Source organism: Heterostelium album (genome assembly GCF_000004825.1).
Source record: "Heterostelium album PN500 unplaced genomic scaffold PPL_scaffold13, whole genome shotgun sequence".
NCBI lineage: Eukaryota > Evosea > Eumycetozoa > Acytosteliales > Acytosteliaceae > Heterostelium > Heterostelium album.
This window is the reverse complement of record NW_008805075.1, coordinates 763,414-778,276: the sequence shown is the minus strand read 5'-3', so window position 1 is coordinate 778,276 and position 14,863 is coordinate 763,414. Positions and strand designations below refer to the sequence as shown.

General features: G+C 35.2%; 7 protein-coding genes across 7 annotated transcripts; 3 read left to right on the top strand and 4 right to left on the bottom strand.

Moving 5' to 3' along the window:
- Positions 1-92: 92 nt before the first annotated feature.
- Positions 93-2,015, bottom strand: PPL_11430 (uncharacterized protein; the record flags this gene model as incomplete). The annotated part of the gene is made up of 1 exon (XM_020582184.1): positions 93-2,015. The coding sequence occupies one exon, from the start codon at positions 2,013-2,015 to the stop codon at positions 93-95; it is 1,923 nt and encodes a 640-aa protein (XP_020427487.1).
- A 601-nt stretch (positions 2,016-2,616) lies between these two features.
- Positions 2,617-3,749, bottom strand: PPL_11429 (uncharacterized protein; the record flags this gene model as incomplete). Its single annotated transcript, XM_020582183.1, has 3 exons — positions 2,617-3,048; positions 3,130-3,334; positions 3,424-3,749. 3 exons carry the CDS (start codon positions 3,747-3,749, stop codon positions 2,617-2,619), a joined length of 963 nt encoding a protein of 320 aa, XP_020427486.1.
- Positions 3,750-4,268: 519 nt separating this feature from the next.
- On the bottom strand, positions 4,269-5,415 carry PPL_11428 (geranylgeranyl transferase type-1 subunit beta; the record flags this gene model as incomplete). The annotated part of the gene is made up of 2 exons (XM_020582182.1): positions 4,269-5,089; positions 5,187-5,415. 2 exons carry the CDS (start codon positions 5,413-5,415, stop codon positions 4,269-4,271), a joined length of 1,050 nt encoding a protein of 349 aa, XP_020427485.1.
- A 277-nt stretch (positions 5,416-5,692) lies between these two features.
- ciao1 (WD40 repeat domain-containing protein) lies at positions 5,693-6,892 on the top strand (the record flags this gene model as incomplete). The annotated part of the gene is made up of 3 exons (XM_020582181.1): positions 5,693-5,723; positions 5,821-6,183; positions 6,258-6,892. The coding sequence occupies 3 exons, from the start codon at positions 5,693-5,695 to the stop codon at positions 6,890-6,892; spliced, it is 1,029 nt and encodes a 342-aa protein (XP_020427484.1).
- A 72-nt stretch (positions 6,893-6,964) lies between these two features.
- Positions 6,965-8,008, bottom strand: PPL_11426 (uncharacterized protein; the record flags this gene model as incomplete). The annotated part of the gene is made up of 4 exons (XM_020582180.1): positions 6,965-7,203; positions 7,312-7,400; positions 7,492-7,744; positions 7,840-8,008. 4 exons carry the CDS (start codon positions 8,006-8,008, stop codon positions 6,965-6,967), a joined length of 750 nt encoding a protein of 249 aa, XP_020427483.1.
- Positions 8,009-8,380: 372 nt separating this feature from the next.
- Positions 8,381-10,047, top strand: PPL_11425 (uncharacterized protein; the record flags this gene model as incomplete). The annotated part of the gene is made up of 3 exons (XM_020582179.1): positions 8,381-8,830; positions 8,885-8,966; positions 9,998-10,047. 3 exons carry the CDS (start codon positions 8,381-8,383, stop codon positions 10,045-10,047), a joined length of 582 nt encoding a protein of 193 aa, XP_020427482.1.
- Positions 10,048-10,210: 163 nt separating this feature from the next.
- PPL_11424 (uncharacterized protein) lies at positions 10,211-14,847 on the top strand (the record flags this gene model as incomplete). The annotated part of the gene is made up of 5 exons (XM_020582178.1): positions 10,211-10,514; positions 10,605-10,736; positions 10,804-11,288; positions 11,372-11,542; positions 11,617-14,847. The coding sequence occupies 5 exons, from the start codon at positions 10,211-10,213 to the stop codon at positions 14,845-14,847; spliced, it is 4,323 nt and encodes a 1,440-aa protein (XP_020427481.1).
- Between the last annotated feature and the right edge of the window lie 16 nt (positions 14,848-14,863).

Sequence of the window (14,863 nt, the reverse complement as noted above, 5' to 3'; positions counted from 1 at the left end):
CTTTTGATGTGATCTTGTAGAAGTTGTTTTGAAATGTTTGAATATACTTTTTTTTTTTTTATCGATTTTTTATATTGATTTAGAACTTTTTCTTAGAAGTTGATCTTGTCCAAAATGAATTCAATCATTTCGATATCGTCCTTTTTAAAATAATGTTTAAGAAGTTCCTTTGGTTTTGTTAATTGATTGGCAAACTCTGGATGTTTAGACAAGAGATATTCGATCATCTCCATATGTCCTGTTTCAATGGCAACCACAAATCCATCAATTGTACATTGACAGTCACTTCTATTCTCATAGAGCCATTTAACAAGTGGAATCTGCATTCCTTTGATTGCACTCTCCATCGACTTGTCATTGAATACACCCGGTGTATTATTGTCATGGAAAAATTTGATGATATCTCGTTTTGCTTTGAAAAAGGTGTTTGAGATATGTTTATTGTCCAAAATAAAGCTGGGATTCCGTTTGATAATTTTTTCAACTTCCTCTGATTTATTCATGATAATTGCTTTGTTAAGCATTTCATCCAAATCGATTTCAAAGTTATCCCATGCCCAATTGATAGCTTCTGCACCTCCTCTGTAAATTCTATGATTTATAGTTTTCAAACTGGAAATCTCAGTTCTGTTCTCTCTGAGCCACTTCATTGTTTCGAATTGACCATGATATACAGCTGCATGTATAGCACGTTCTGTACACCCTATACTTGGATCATATTCATTGAGCCATTTTATCATCTCGAGATTGCCAGTTCTCGATAAATTATCGATTGCTGATGTTGAAAATGAGAATAATGAATTATCAACCAGCCATTTGAGGATATGTTTGTAGTTATTGATTGCGACCTGATCCATTCCCAATGCAGATGGTCGTTGATTTAGATCTGTAAACAACCATTTGGCGAGCTCTAGATTACCATTTCCAATCGCTGCATCGATTGCAACACTAGGTTCAAGTATTATTGTTTCATGATAATTTAACCATAACCATTGTGCAACTTCCATATAACCTTTATGACAGGCATCTAAAAACCCATGGTGACTGCAACCTTCATTTCGATGTTGTTTTAACCATTTGAGAATTTCAATGTTGTTTTTAAAAGCTGCATTGTCCATGGCTTCCACAGTTGCAATAACAGTTGTATTATCATTGAGCCACTTTATCTTATCAAGATTTGCATCTAATGCAGCCACATCTATTAGATTTCCAAATGATGCTCTGATGTTATGTTGATGCAATAGCTTTGCTATTTCCAATTGATCGCAATAGATTGAATAGTCAAACAATGTACCATATCTCTCGTGTGGTTCTTCTCTTCTTGGCTCGTTGATATCGAGTAGGTATTGAACAATATGATGATGTCCACCATTAATTGCACCATAATACATATTACTACCAGCTCTATCTTCTGATCTATGTTCTGCCAACCACTCAATTATGTCAATTCGTCCGACTTTGGCAGCACTATCAAAAGTTACATCTGTATTTATATCTCCTTCTTTTCTACTCTGTGAATAACCACAATTCTCCAGTTTATCAGCCAAGTACTTGACTATTTCAATGTCTCCAGATAACGGTGCCACCATCAATGCATTATAGTAATTCAATCTCTTCTTTGAAAACTCTTCACAAATGTATTTGACTTTCTCCAAACTACCATGCTCCGCTGCATATTTTAAGATATCATCGAAAGATACTTTTTGATGTAAACTCGAACTTGATATCGGTTTGAGAAGATAGACCAGATATTTCAATATCTCAAAACTTCCACTTTTGATTGCCGCTTCAATTGTTGGATACATATCACCAGTGATAGAATGATCGGTATAATACAGTTTAAGTTCATTTAGATAAGAGTTACCAGCCATTTTATCAGGATACTTAATTAATTCCGACCAACTAAATTTTTCTAAACCTTTATAAACAACATCATGTATGCTACTAACATGTTTGAATATTAATTTATTTAATACAATATTATTAAATATCTGTAAAAATTTATCTTTTTCCATTGTCTAGTGCTGTTATGCAGATGACTACCATTTTACTCAAAATAAATAAAAATATTTTTTCAAATTTAAAAAAATTTTTATTATCATCCAAATTAAATATTAAAAGAGATAAATCATTAAAATTTTATACCTAAATTCTAAACTTTAATATTAAACAATTTTTTACAGTTAAAAGCGAAATTTAAAAGAATATTTGTTAATAAAAGTATACAAAGAATCTCTAAATGGTATTTTATGGATAGGTGATTTATTGATCTGAGCTTATTATTTTATTTTATTTAGTGATTTAATTTAGTAACTGATAGTGTTGGTTTAATCACTTTTTTTTAAATCAATTGTTTAATTCCAATCAGTGACAGATGGAAAAATTAAAATTTGGGGTTCACCTCATGTAAATTTTATTTTATTTTTTCGAAAAAAGTTAGTTCAAAGGTGCACCGTCTTAATTAATAACTATTCTTTATTGCTTATTAACATTGGGAGTTGCAATCTCGAATTAAATTGTTTGATCTTTAAAATAATTATTGAATGGTGGTGTAACAGCATACTATAGCCAACCAAATTAAAACCTAGGGAGTCAAACGAGCTTTTTTATGTTGATTTAAAGTACAGTGAATACCTCGATTTCAGAGACAGTAAAGTTATAGGTTGTTGCGAATGTTGCTTTAGCTTTGCCTGTGGTGTCCGCGTAACAGTGCGGAAAGTTTTGATAGCTTTGTTGGTTTACATTGCATTGGTTGCTGATGTAGAGGTCATGACCACTACCAAAGGTTGGTCCATAGCCGTTGTTTCCATAGACAATGTTGGTGTTGTTGCCAATAGGTGCGTACTTGGTAGGTACAATATTATTTTTATTAACCATTGTGTAGATGAAACACTTGTTATCACCACAGTATGCACCATTACTATTCCATGACTGACTATTATAACCACCAAACACATTGCCATCACTCGATTTGACAACAGTAAGAGTTGCACCTTTACCATTACATTTTGTATGGAAATTAGCTGATTCGAATCCATCTTTTGTACCCTGAGTGTTTTGTTGTATTATTAATAATATAAAAAAACAATATTAATAAACGTTATATGTATTTAGCTAAAGATATGTTACCTTGTAAATCAATTCATAACTTAATTCACCACCTAACCATCCATTGATAATCTTAAATTGGTCATGAGTTATCAAATCGGATTGTGTTGGCGGTACAAGTTTGTAAAATTTCATTTCTTTGCTGACTTCAGGCTTGACGGAATCGGGTATAGGTGTGTCACCATCACGTAAGAAGTTCAATATGTATCTAAAGTGAGTTCCATCTCTATTAAAATAGTTAGATTGTATGTTAAGTTAAATGTAATCATGATTATTTAAAGAGTGTAAACATATAAATGGATACATTTTACTTACCTGTCAATAAAGAATGTATTATTTGGTTTACCGGATACAGATTGAATGTCAATTTGACCGGAGAGCATTGCATCAAAGTAGGAACCAGGTATCTTTGTCAATGTTGACTTTGAGGTCTGGAATTTCATGCCACCAACGTTCAGTGTGATTGGATCGGGTATCAATGATATATCGATGGCCTTCTTCACATCGAGAAAAGCTGCTTTTCTAATCTCAAGATTTTTGATCTCTTCCTTCAAAGCATTAATATCTTCATTGTATAACTCTACCAATTCTTTCAATGAACCTTCAATCTCTTTGGTTTTAGTTTGAGTTCTATCTAACATTTTATTTACAATATAATATGTGATTATTTATTATTATCTTTTATTTAATTTACTTAATTAAATATTCAAGTGTTATTTTTTAGTTGATCAGATGTGTAATTTCATTTTATCCCTCCCCAAAAAATGAAAAAATTTTGCAAAGCTTTTGTTTGCATTTTGCAAAAATAATCTTGATTTCGATATACCAAGTATCACCATTAATAAAACTTATTAAGGATATTAAACAAACCAACTTGTAACATGTGAATCAGATACAACAATACTTGAAACACATGTTAGTTTGATATTAACTTTTGAAGTTGTGTTATTTCATTTTACAGGTTGGGTTTTGTTTGCACAGCTTTTTTGTATTCTCGCACTTAATAAATATAAGTTATAATATTATGAAAATGTCTCTTTTGTCAATCGTTAATATCAGAATATTCTACTTTTTTTATTAATTGTTCATAATAAGTTTGGTTGTTGTATTTTAATTTGTATATCATTTTATTATTCATTTATAACTTAACTTGGAATCAATTAATTAATTAAAATTTTATTCCAATTTTCACCGGCAGCTCTTTGTGAGATACCGAGTGATGGATTGAGTGGTCTGAGGTTTGGTTCGTTGAGTAGTGTCAATCCAGAGAGTGACATATAGGAGTGAAGTAAATCCGGCATGTTCTGAGGTATTTTGGCGATTCCACCGATGTTTGGATCCTGAGCAGAGTAGATGAATCCACGTAGCAACATCTGATCGACAACCTTTGTTTCGTTGAGAATGGCAAGAGTTGCACCGACCCAGAACGAATAGCAAGTGTCTGGATCCTTATTGATACGTCCCGAGTAACCGGTGATCTGCTTGTTGGCAAGCCAATGTACGAGTTTATCACGACGCTCGCCAGTGAGCAGGTCGAGTCTGCCCATGAGCGACAAAGACGCCACCGCGCAGTAGGTGGAACCACCGTGTGCCTCCTGTCCTGGAACCTGAGCGAATCCATACTCGTAGTTTTGCGATGCCAATATATATTTGGTGGCGGCGTCACGGTCAATACCACGCCAGTCGTCCATCATGAAAGAGCAGACACAGGCAGCATAGAGATGACGCATATCACTCTCACCAGCAAATGGAGTGCCAACGTAAGAACCATCGGGTTGCTGACACAACTTCAAACTACGAGTGATAGCATCGCGATTCACTCTGCCAAAGTCATCGCCAACTATTCTAAGAATGGCCAGAGCACAATAGGTGTTGGCAATACTCGGCATATCGAAATCAAACAGACAACGACAACCTACACCACCACAATATGGTTGACCCAAAAAGTTTGCTCCTCTAAATCCACAATTCTTTATGAAATCTGTTTCAAATAAATAACATTTTAATTACTATTAGTATTTGTACTTTTAGAATTTAATCATATAGAATCTATGTTGTTGTTGTTATGAATTACATACCATCTGGGTTTGATTCTGATGGTATGATTTGTCTTGAGTAAACCCAATCGATTATATCTTTCTTTGCGATTGGAATTTCATCTATCTTTCCTAACAAATCAAGACCTGAAATTACAAAGTAGGTAAGAGATAGATGATTGGCTAGACCTTTTGCGTAGGGCGAAGGCAATGCATTTAAACATCTCTTAAAATATTTAACATGTTTCTCTATATCTAATGTATTTGACATTTCTATTCTCTTCTCTTCTATCTACAAATTATAATACAATATAAATATATATATTTTAAAATTACAACACAAAAATGATTTAAATAAAATAAAAAAAAAACAAAGATCATTATTTTATACACTTGTTTTGATTTGTTTTTTTTAAAATTCAATGAATTTTTAGATCTCTATCAACACACACATTAGCAATCAATCAAAACGATTACTTAACACACAAAACAAACATATATCTATTAATTTAGATTTATAATATATAATAAATATAAAATATAAAGATATGTCTTTAAATGAAATATCTGTTTTATCATGTAAGTTTTAAGTTTAAGTTTGTTTATCGTTTAATCTCTTTATTAAACTAACAACTTTTTTTTACTACTTGATTATTTGTTTGTTATGATTGTTAAGATGATCAACCATCAAAGATTTGGAATATAGAGTGGTCACCAGATGGTAAGCTGTTAGCAAGTTGTGGAGATGATAAAACTATACATATTTGGATGGAGGAAAGCGAGAATAAATGGGTTGTTCTTCAAAAGTTAGAGGCACACGAGAAGACTGTTCGTCGTATTGCATGGTCACCCGACGGAAAATATCTTGCCGCTGCATCATTCGATGCATCTACATCGATTTGGGAAGTGAACAACGGTGAATTCAACCATATATCAACACTCGAAGGTCATTCCTTCGAAGTAAAATCAGTGGCATGGGATGCATCCGGTCAACTCTTGGCAACATGTTCACGTGATAAATCTATTTGGATATGGCAAAGTAAGTAGTTACAACTTATCATTACAAGTTTTGAAGTAATATTGAACAAACATAACTAACATCGCATATTAAAGTGGAAGACGACCAAGATTTCGAATGTATATCTATTAACAATGGACATAGTCAAGATGTGAAATGTGTGAGATGGCATCCGAGTTTGGAGATATTGGCATCGGCGTCGTACGACGATACCATCAAGATGTGGCAGGATACAGATGGCGACTGGGAGTGTATCGATACACTGAGTGCTCACGAATCAACTATTTGGGATATACAGTTCAATGCGAGTGGCAATCGTTTGGTGTCGTGTAGCGATGATCGTAGTGTTTGTTTCTGGCGACTCGATAGCACCACCGGCCGATGGAAGTTACTCAGCCGATTGGAATCGGTACACAGTCGTCCTATTTTCTCAGTGGATTGGTCACACAACCAAGAGTTGTCACCAACTGAACAATTGATATGTACAGGTGGTGGTGATGATTCCATCATCATTTATCATCAAAAACAACAACAACAACAACAGCAATCCGATTCATCTTCTTCATCATCAACAACACCAAATGAAATCGAACAATACGAAATATTATATAAACATGAAAAAGCACATAAATCCGATATCAACTCAATTAGATGGAATCCAAAGAAACCAAACATTTTGGCATCTTCAGGTGATGATTCAACCATTAAAATATGGTCTTTTGTTTGTTGAACAAAACAAAACAATAAAATTATAATTTAAATAATAAGAGTTATTTTATATATAAATATATAGTTTTTTAATTTAAACATTTGAAGTTTCAGATGTTGTAGTTGTTGAAGTTTCAGATGTTGAAGTTGTAGTTGGTGTTGAGTTGATTGCATAAAGTCTAACTGGGAATAATGATTTAGGAAAGTTTGGTTGTAAGATTGATTTGGTGACGGTTGCATCAGCCTGACTGAAGAGATAACGTAAGTGTTCATCGGTACGAGTGACACTACTATCTTGTTTGTCCATGATGAAACCTTTCTTTGCTATATTGTCTTTGATACAAAGAACACCGTTTTCATTCAACGCGCCCAAACACTTCTTAACGAACGTAATGAAATCTACATCTGTAAGATGTCCAATAACCCATTGCACCCAAATACAATCATATTTAATCGGCTCACCATTATTCTTATCTTTAAAATCGAAATCCTGTAATCCAACTGCGAAATAATTAACAACTCTTTTTTCACTAAAATTATATACAAAAACAAACAAAGAGAGAGAAAAGACATTAATATATATTAATATTAATACTACTTTAGATATCTAAATTAGCTTACTCTTTAAATATAATTTTAGCTTCATCTAAGAATAGTGGATTCTGTTCGAGAAGATCAACTTTCTCAAAGAGTGGAAGTAGCAGATGTTGAGTGACTCTACCGATGCCAGCACCGCAATCCAAAGCTCTACCTCTACCCAATGATGTCATTTCAGTGATAAACTTATTGCTACACTCTACATCTGTATCGGATACATAGCTAAGACCACCCAACATTCCATCTACAGTAGCATCTACAGATTTCCAATAGTCAGCTGTTTATTTATTTACATATAAATTTGGTGATGATGAATGAATGAATGATATCAATATCAATATAAAATGTGTGAATAAAAAAAAAAAAACATACCAGCAGAAGTATACCATTTCAAATCATTATTATTATCGTTTACCAATTCTTTACTCCAAAGTTCATTTAAATTTTTATATACAATCGTACCCTCAGAGTCTGTACCTTTTACTTGTATACTCTTTGGATAGTTTAGTTGTTGATGTTGTTCTTTTTGATTATCTGTCATAACTTTGTTAACTAATTAATTAATAAATTGATCTGTTTATATAAATAGAAAAGAAAAAGAAAAAAAATTAATTTAATTAAAAATTGTTTAAAACACGACCGACTGGCAAATCATGCCCATCTTGGTGTGTTTAAAACAATCAAATCCCTCGCTTTTTTAAAAAAAAAATAATATTTTTCATTTTTTTTTTTAGAATTTTTTTTTTTGTGTGTTATTTGATGATTTCTAGTTGTTCTGAACTCAAAGAGTAAGTTCATTTTTACCGATTATAATTTTATATCTATATATAGATATATTTATTTTACAATTATTTATATATTTAATATAAATTATAAAAAGGTAGATGAAAAATATATAGATTTTTATATAAATATGCCTTCTTTTAATGAATATAATAATGGTCGTAATCATAGTGGTGGTAGCAGCAGTAGTTCATCAAAGAATGTAGAGTTGTATCCACAAAAACCATGGAGCAATGAATTGTTATTCGATCAACAAGATAGTAGTAATTCAATGGAGAATGATAGTGATGATATTGATCAACAACAACAATCATCCTCAAATACACATCATCATCATCATCAACATCAACAACAACATCATCAACAACAACTACAACACCAACAAAACAATAATAACAATACCATTAAGATTTTACCAAGAGAAATACCATCTGGTATCACCTCCAATGGTAAATGGACATATCTCTATCACGAAAATGAAATCTATATCTACGATATCTACACTGGTATTCGTATGACAACATTTTGTTTTATCGACCAGAAATATGAGGTAAGAAATCATGTTCTATACAGATCAATTGTATATATATATATTTCAATTCTTTACTAACATAAATAATGTATATACATCTAGATGATTGTTACAGCGGTTTCAGAATTAAGATTATCAGATTCAATCTATTTGGTAGCAGCGGTTGTCAACCATCAACAACAAGGTATTTTGAAGGTGTTGGACTGTCAGAATGGACTGTTGATAAGAACGATCCATGTCGGTCCAGTAGTCTCTAGGATCACACAGCTCGATCCCCTGACACAAGGCGATTCACCCATACTCTTGGATGGCCTATCGATGTTTAGAGTGCCGGTTGCTCTCGGGCTGAGAAGTGCTGGCCCGGCAGCGATGCTTCTCGATCTGCACTTTGAGCGAAACACACCGGTCAACAGCCAGATCTACACTCTTCAGCAGCTGGCAATCAATCAGTACGACAAGGGCAGATTCGCACAGTTGCAACAGCGTCATCAATATCCATTCGTGGCGATCGGTGATAACTACTTTGATCAGCAACACCGTTTCGTTTATCCTAGTCGATCGCCGGTCGATGGCGTCATCATTCGCGACAGTAATATCGGTGCGTTGCTCGCCGACGATCAATCGACGGTGAAGCTGCCGGCATCCAGTGTCTATGTGACAAGCATCGCCTATATCTCGTCGATTCGCGTCATAGCCATTGGATACAGTATCGGTGTGTTCCAGCTGTTCTCGAGCGATACTTTTGAGCTCAGCTATTGCTCGGCGATCAAAGAGTTTCCACAGCGTTGTCCGGCGGTAACACACTTCCTGTTGCAAGAGTTGGAAGACGATCCCGATTCATCGTCCTCCTATCTCTGGATTGGAAGAGGTTCACACTCGCTCGTGAACAACAACAGCAGTAGTAACCATCAGCAGTCCACTCCCGTCGACGCTTCCTCGTCGGATGGCTCCACAGCCGTATCGATCATGCTCTACAAGATTGACTTTATCAAAGCGCAATCCAGTAGTTCAAACATACCGAAAAACATTGTTACACTGCAAGACATCACCAATGAGAAGTTGGACATTGCCACCAATGTTGTCTCTGGCAATCTCAGTGGCAATATCCTGCAGATGAGTTATTTCCACACTCCAAAAGAAGTGAATATCGCAGAGTCCGACAGTTCCAATAACAACAACAGTATTCCACGTTCCAAGTCGATTTTCATTTACCAGTTGATCGATCCGGTCAGTGGACGTCCAAGAGTAAACATCAAACTGTTTGATCTGTTCCTCTTTGAACGACTCTCCAAAGATATAACAGAGATTGACAAGTGTCTCTTTGACATCCCAATAGCATCGATGAATTCATTCAGTCACAACGATCAGGTTTCAGCGTGTTGGGTCAATCCCTACTCGATCTCCAGACGCATTCTAGGCAAAGAGGGAATGGACATCGACGAAGACGATACCTACCAATCGATTGCCGTTGCACACAGTAGCTTTGACTTGCTACTACTGCTAGACGGTGCATCTATTACCTCGCACACCTATTTCAATCCACAGGATCGTGCCATTGACTATATGTCAAGAAATGGATTCCTCTCGTTCGTCAATCCCACTCCAGTCTACCAGAGATTCCTCGACTCACAAATATTCAACCAACAGAAATCATCAAGCGATCCAGCACAACAAAGAAACGAACTAATATTATTTGCCCTTGAAAATAATATGTTTTCACTTGTAAATGATTGTAAGTTAGTGTAAAAGGAATAATTATTACTGGACTGGTCCATTTTTATTAACAAGTAACCTTTTATTTATTTTCTTTTTAATAATCCAGATATACAATCTACAACAACAGTTACAAAAGATTATAATGGAAATGATAATATTTCATATATTCTATCAAATCCAAAATTAATTCTGGATTTATCATGGGAATATTTTGAACAATTAAATAATAATTTAAATTGTAAGTTAAATATAAATTAAAAAGTAAGAGTATATATATGACTAATATGTTTTTTTTCAACTTTTAGTTGCTGAAATATTCACACAAGCAAGTGAGGATCGTGGTAGACAAAGATTGAGAGATAGATTAGAGAATGTCTATTTGAGAATGTTGGATATCTTCCAGGTGTTTGAGTGTCTTTGCGATCGATATAGAACTGAATACAAGACCGAGGAGGTGACACCCTATCTTCAGAGTAAATACGAAGCTGTATTGTCAGCTGCACAGTACCTGGAGATTGTAAAGTGGTCTTCAATCAACGGCTTGTTCAATCCAAAGATCATATCGATACTCGAGAACCTCCCAAAGGTTTCATCGATCGAACGTCAACTATTAAAAGATCAACTGGCTTCATCAAACTTGCCAGTCACTCAGAAAGATCAATTACTCTTCATTGACATGATCTACGAGCAAATGGAAATCACCGAATCTTATCCACCCACCACAGCCATCCAATTGAAACGATTCCTTGATCTTTTCCAAACAAAGAAATTCACTAAACTCCTTAATCTTGTAAGTACAAGACTTGGTTTATTTCCAGATTTGAAATTTCAACAATTACTAACTCACTGGTTAATCTCTCTCTCTCTATTTAGTTATATTATCTCTTGTTGGATATGGACTTGATTGAACCATTACCAAATAACATATTAGAATCATTGAGTACAACATTCTATATCTCAGAATCAGACATTGCATTTATCACTGGAGTTTGGTATTTAGATAGTGCACCATTAGTTGAAACCGATATTGAAAAGTCAACTTCTGTAAGTATTACTTATAATAGTTTGAATAGTGGTTTGTTAATATTAATATTTGTTAATGTTTTATTATTATATAGCAAGCATATTATTTATTGAATTCGTCAAAGAAAGCAAAGAAATATGCATATTGGATATTGAGTAGATTCTTTATTATGGGTGGTCATAAGAATGCCTTGTTGTTTATGAAGAGCGTGGGATTCGATCCAAAGGATACGAAAGAAGCGATGCTCTCTGTCAAGGTTCTGTTGGCAAACGATTGTCTGGTAGAGTCGCTGCTCTTGGAGCGAAACTTTAGAAAGAGATTCCCAAGTTTGGAGCCATCTGCAACTGAGCCACTGATGCAAGAGATCTACAACTACTGTTTGAAACACCGTCAGTTGGATAAGCTGATGGAGATGCCACTCGATGACTTTGAAGACCAGTGTTTCATTCACTATCTCTACAAGATTAACGCTGTCCAGTTGGTGCCAATCTACATGGTAAGACGTGGTCGTATCGCCGAGGGAGTCAACAACTACGGGCAGATCTCACGTAACCTACTCGGAGCTGGATTCGACGGGTTGAAATCGATCATGTTGAACAATGAAATTGCATTGCCATTCGAACAGAGAAGTTTATTCAATAGTAATAATCAACAACAAGCTTCATCACAAGTTTATCAAACTTTTGAGGATATTCCATTGTTACCAAGATCAATTACATCAAAACAACAGCAACAACAACAACAAAGTCAATCTCAACAACAAATGGATCAATCATTCCTCTTCCAACCAAAGATTCTTGATAAACCACCAACAAAGATGTTTACCAATACCATGAATTTAGATGCTAAATCATTGGATACCGATTCATTTAAGGATTTCATCAAGAGAAGTACACTTCCTCAGAATAGACCACCTGCATTCTCGTCAACTTCACAAGATCAACAAATGTTGGAACAACAACAACATCAACAACAACAACAACAGGATCAAATGTTAGAGGAGGAAGAAGAGAGAGTAGGACAAATTGAATCTGAAGAGGAAATGATGGAAGAGGAAATCGAAAAACTTCAACCAAAGACAGTTATTTCATACGATCAAGATATGATGGACGACCAAGAAGAAGAAGAAGAGGAAGAAGCTGATGAGAAAATGGGAGAAGAACAACAACAAGTTGTCGAAGAACTAACATCATCGGAAGAAGATATTCCCTCACCGATTCAACAATATGGATATAACATTGGATCTAGATCATCACCATCGTCATCTAGTTCATCGTCTACCTCTTCCAACTCCACTCAGGAGAGTCCAGTTTCATCGCCAGCCGTTTGGCAACCTTTAAAGTCTGCTCTTAAAGTACGTGGTACTCCATCTTCAAAGACCAATCGTGTCAACATTCAAGAGTCACTTAACATTGAGTATCCAATCGAAACAAGAGCAGAGACTTCCTATATGGGAAGCGGATCCGATGATGAAGACTACGACGACCAAGACGACTATGACAATATGCACTTTGCCGAGGTCGATGAAAATCAAGAGGAATACGACGAGGATGAAGAAGAAGAGGAGGAAGATGATGAGGATCTATATAGTGTTGGAACTCGTGGATATGGTCAAAAGAATCTTGCTACCATGGATGATTTCGACGATGACGACGACGAGGACGACGACGGAATGTACGATGAAGAAGACGATATGATTGTTCACGAGGATGTCCCTGACCAGAAACCGATATTCGCCACCATGAACTTTAGAAGAGGAGGATATCCACAAGAGGAACAAGACGACTACGAAGAGGAGGAAGATGACGATCAATACGATGACGAATACGATGAGGAGCATCAACAGAGATTACAACAAACAGGTGGTTCAGAAGAGCAGCCATTTGAAATTGTTGATTCCGACGAAGAAGAATCTGCCGCTCCAAAATCATCTCAACAACAACAATTTGAAAAAGAAGAACAAGAAGATGATGAAAGTGATAGCTTTTATGAAGATGAAGATGAAATTGAAACAACTCAAGAAGATTTATCACAACAACAACAACAACAACAACAACATCAACAACAACAAGAAGTTCAACATCAGCAACAACAAGAACAACAAATTGTACAACAACAACAACAAGATAGTTTTATGAATACAGATACTTTGTCAACTAGTTATAGTGGTGAAGAGAAGAGTATGTTGGATGAAATTAATGAAGCACAAGCTTCATTCCAAATTGACACTTCCAGTATCCTGACTACCGATCTTGCCGAACAAGTTCAAGAGCAAGAGATGTCGATTGCCGAGCAACAGAATGTAATCTCCTCTTTCATGTCTGAGATCAGTCAACAACACCAACAACAAGAATTATTACATCAACAGCAACAACAAGAACAAGAACAACAAAAACAACAACAACAACAAGAACAACATAGTCAACTTGAAGATGCAGTTTTATTGACCACTTCTACTGCAGCAACTGTAACATCTGAAATTTTATCAACTTCCAATGAGATTGATACCCAAACAGTCACATCAACTTTAACTACTTCCACTTCAACCTCCGCTCCAACTTCAAATGAAGATAGTGAGATGGAGCCATCATCATCGTCACAGCTACATGTTGGAGTTGAAGAAATTGAAGAACAACCACTTGAAGCATTGGAAACTTCAGCTGGTGTAGAGGAGGAAACAACAATGGAAGAAGAAACTGTTGATACATCACAATTGGATGCACTTGACTCTGACGACATTCCACCTAGAATTCAAGCGGTCGACACTTCCCACCACAGTGAAATTTCATTCGATACCGACACCTCCAATTACATGGTAGAGGAATATGACGATGAAGAAATTGAAACCGATCAACATTTAGATGAGAGTGAAGTAAAGGATGAATCAATATCGATGTCAACCGATGATATTGAAAAGAATCTCGAAGGAGGAGAGGAAGAAGAAGAGGCAGCGGAAGAAGATGAAGAAACAACAATGATAACAACATCGACTGTTTCAACAACAATGCTAACAACAACCTCTGACGAAAAAGAAAACGATACCACTCAAGAAGATATCGAAGAGGAAGAGGAAGAGATTATCATTGCTAAACCATCGAAGGCCAAAGCATCGAAAACTCCAGCAACATCCAAACAAACAGCCAAAAAGAAGAAAGAACCAATTCAAAACATTGTCGAGGCACAACAAGAAGAACCAGAACCAGAACAAGAAGAGGAAGAAGAGGAAGAGGAAGACACTACAACTGTTACCAAATCAGTTGTCAGCAAAAAAAAGTCACCCACAAAGAAATCAAAGAAAAACAGAAAATCAAAAAAATCAAATTAAAAGCAGATCACCAAAA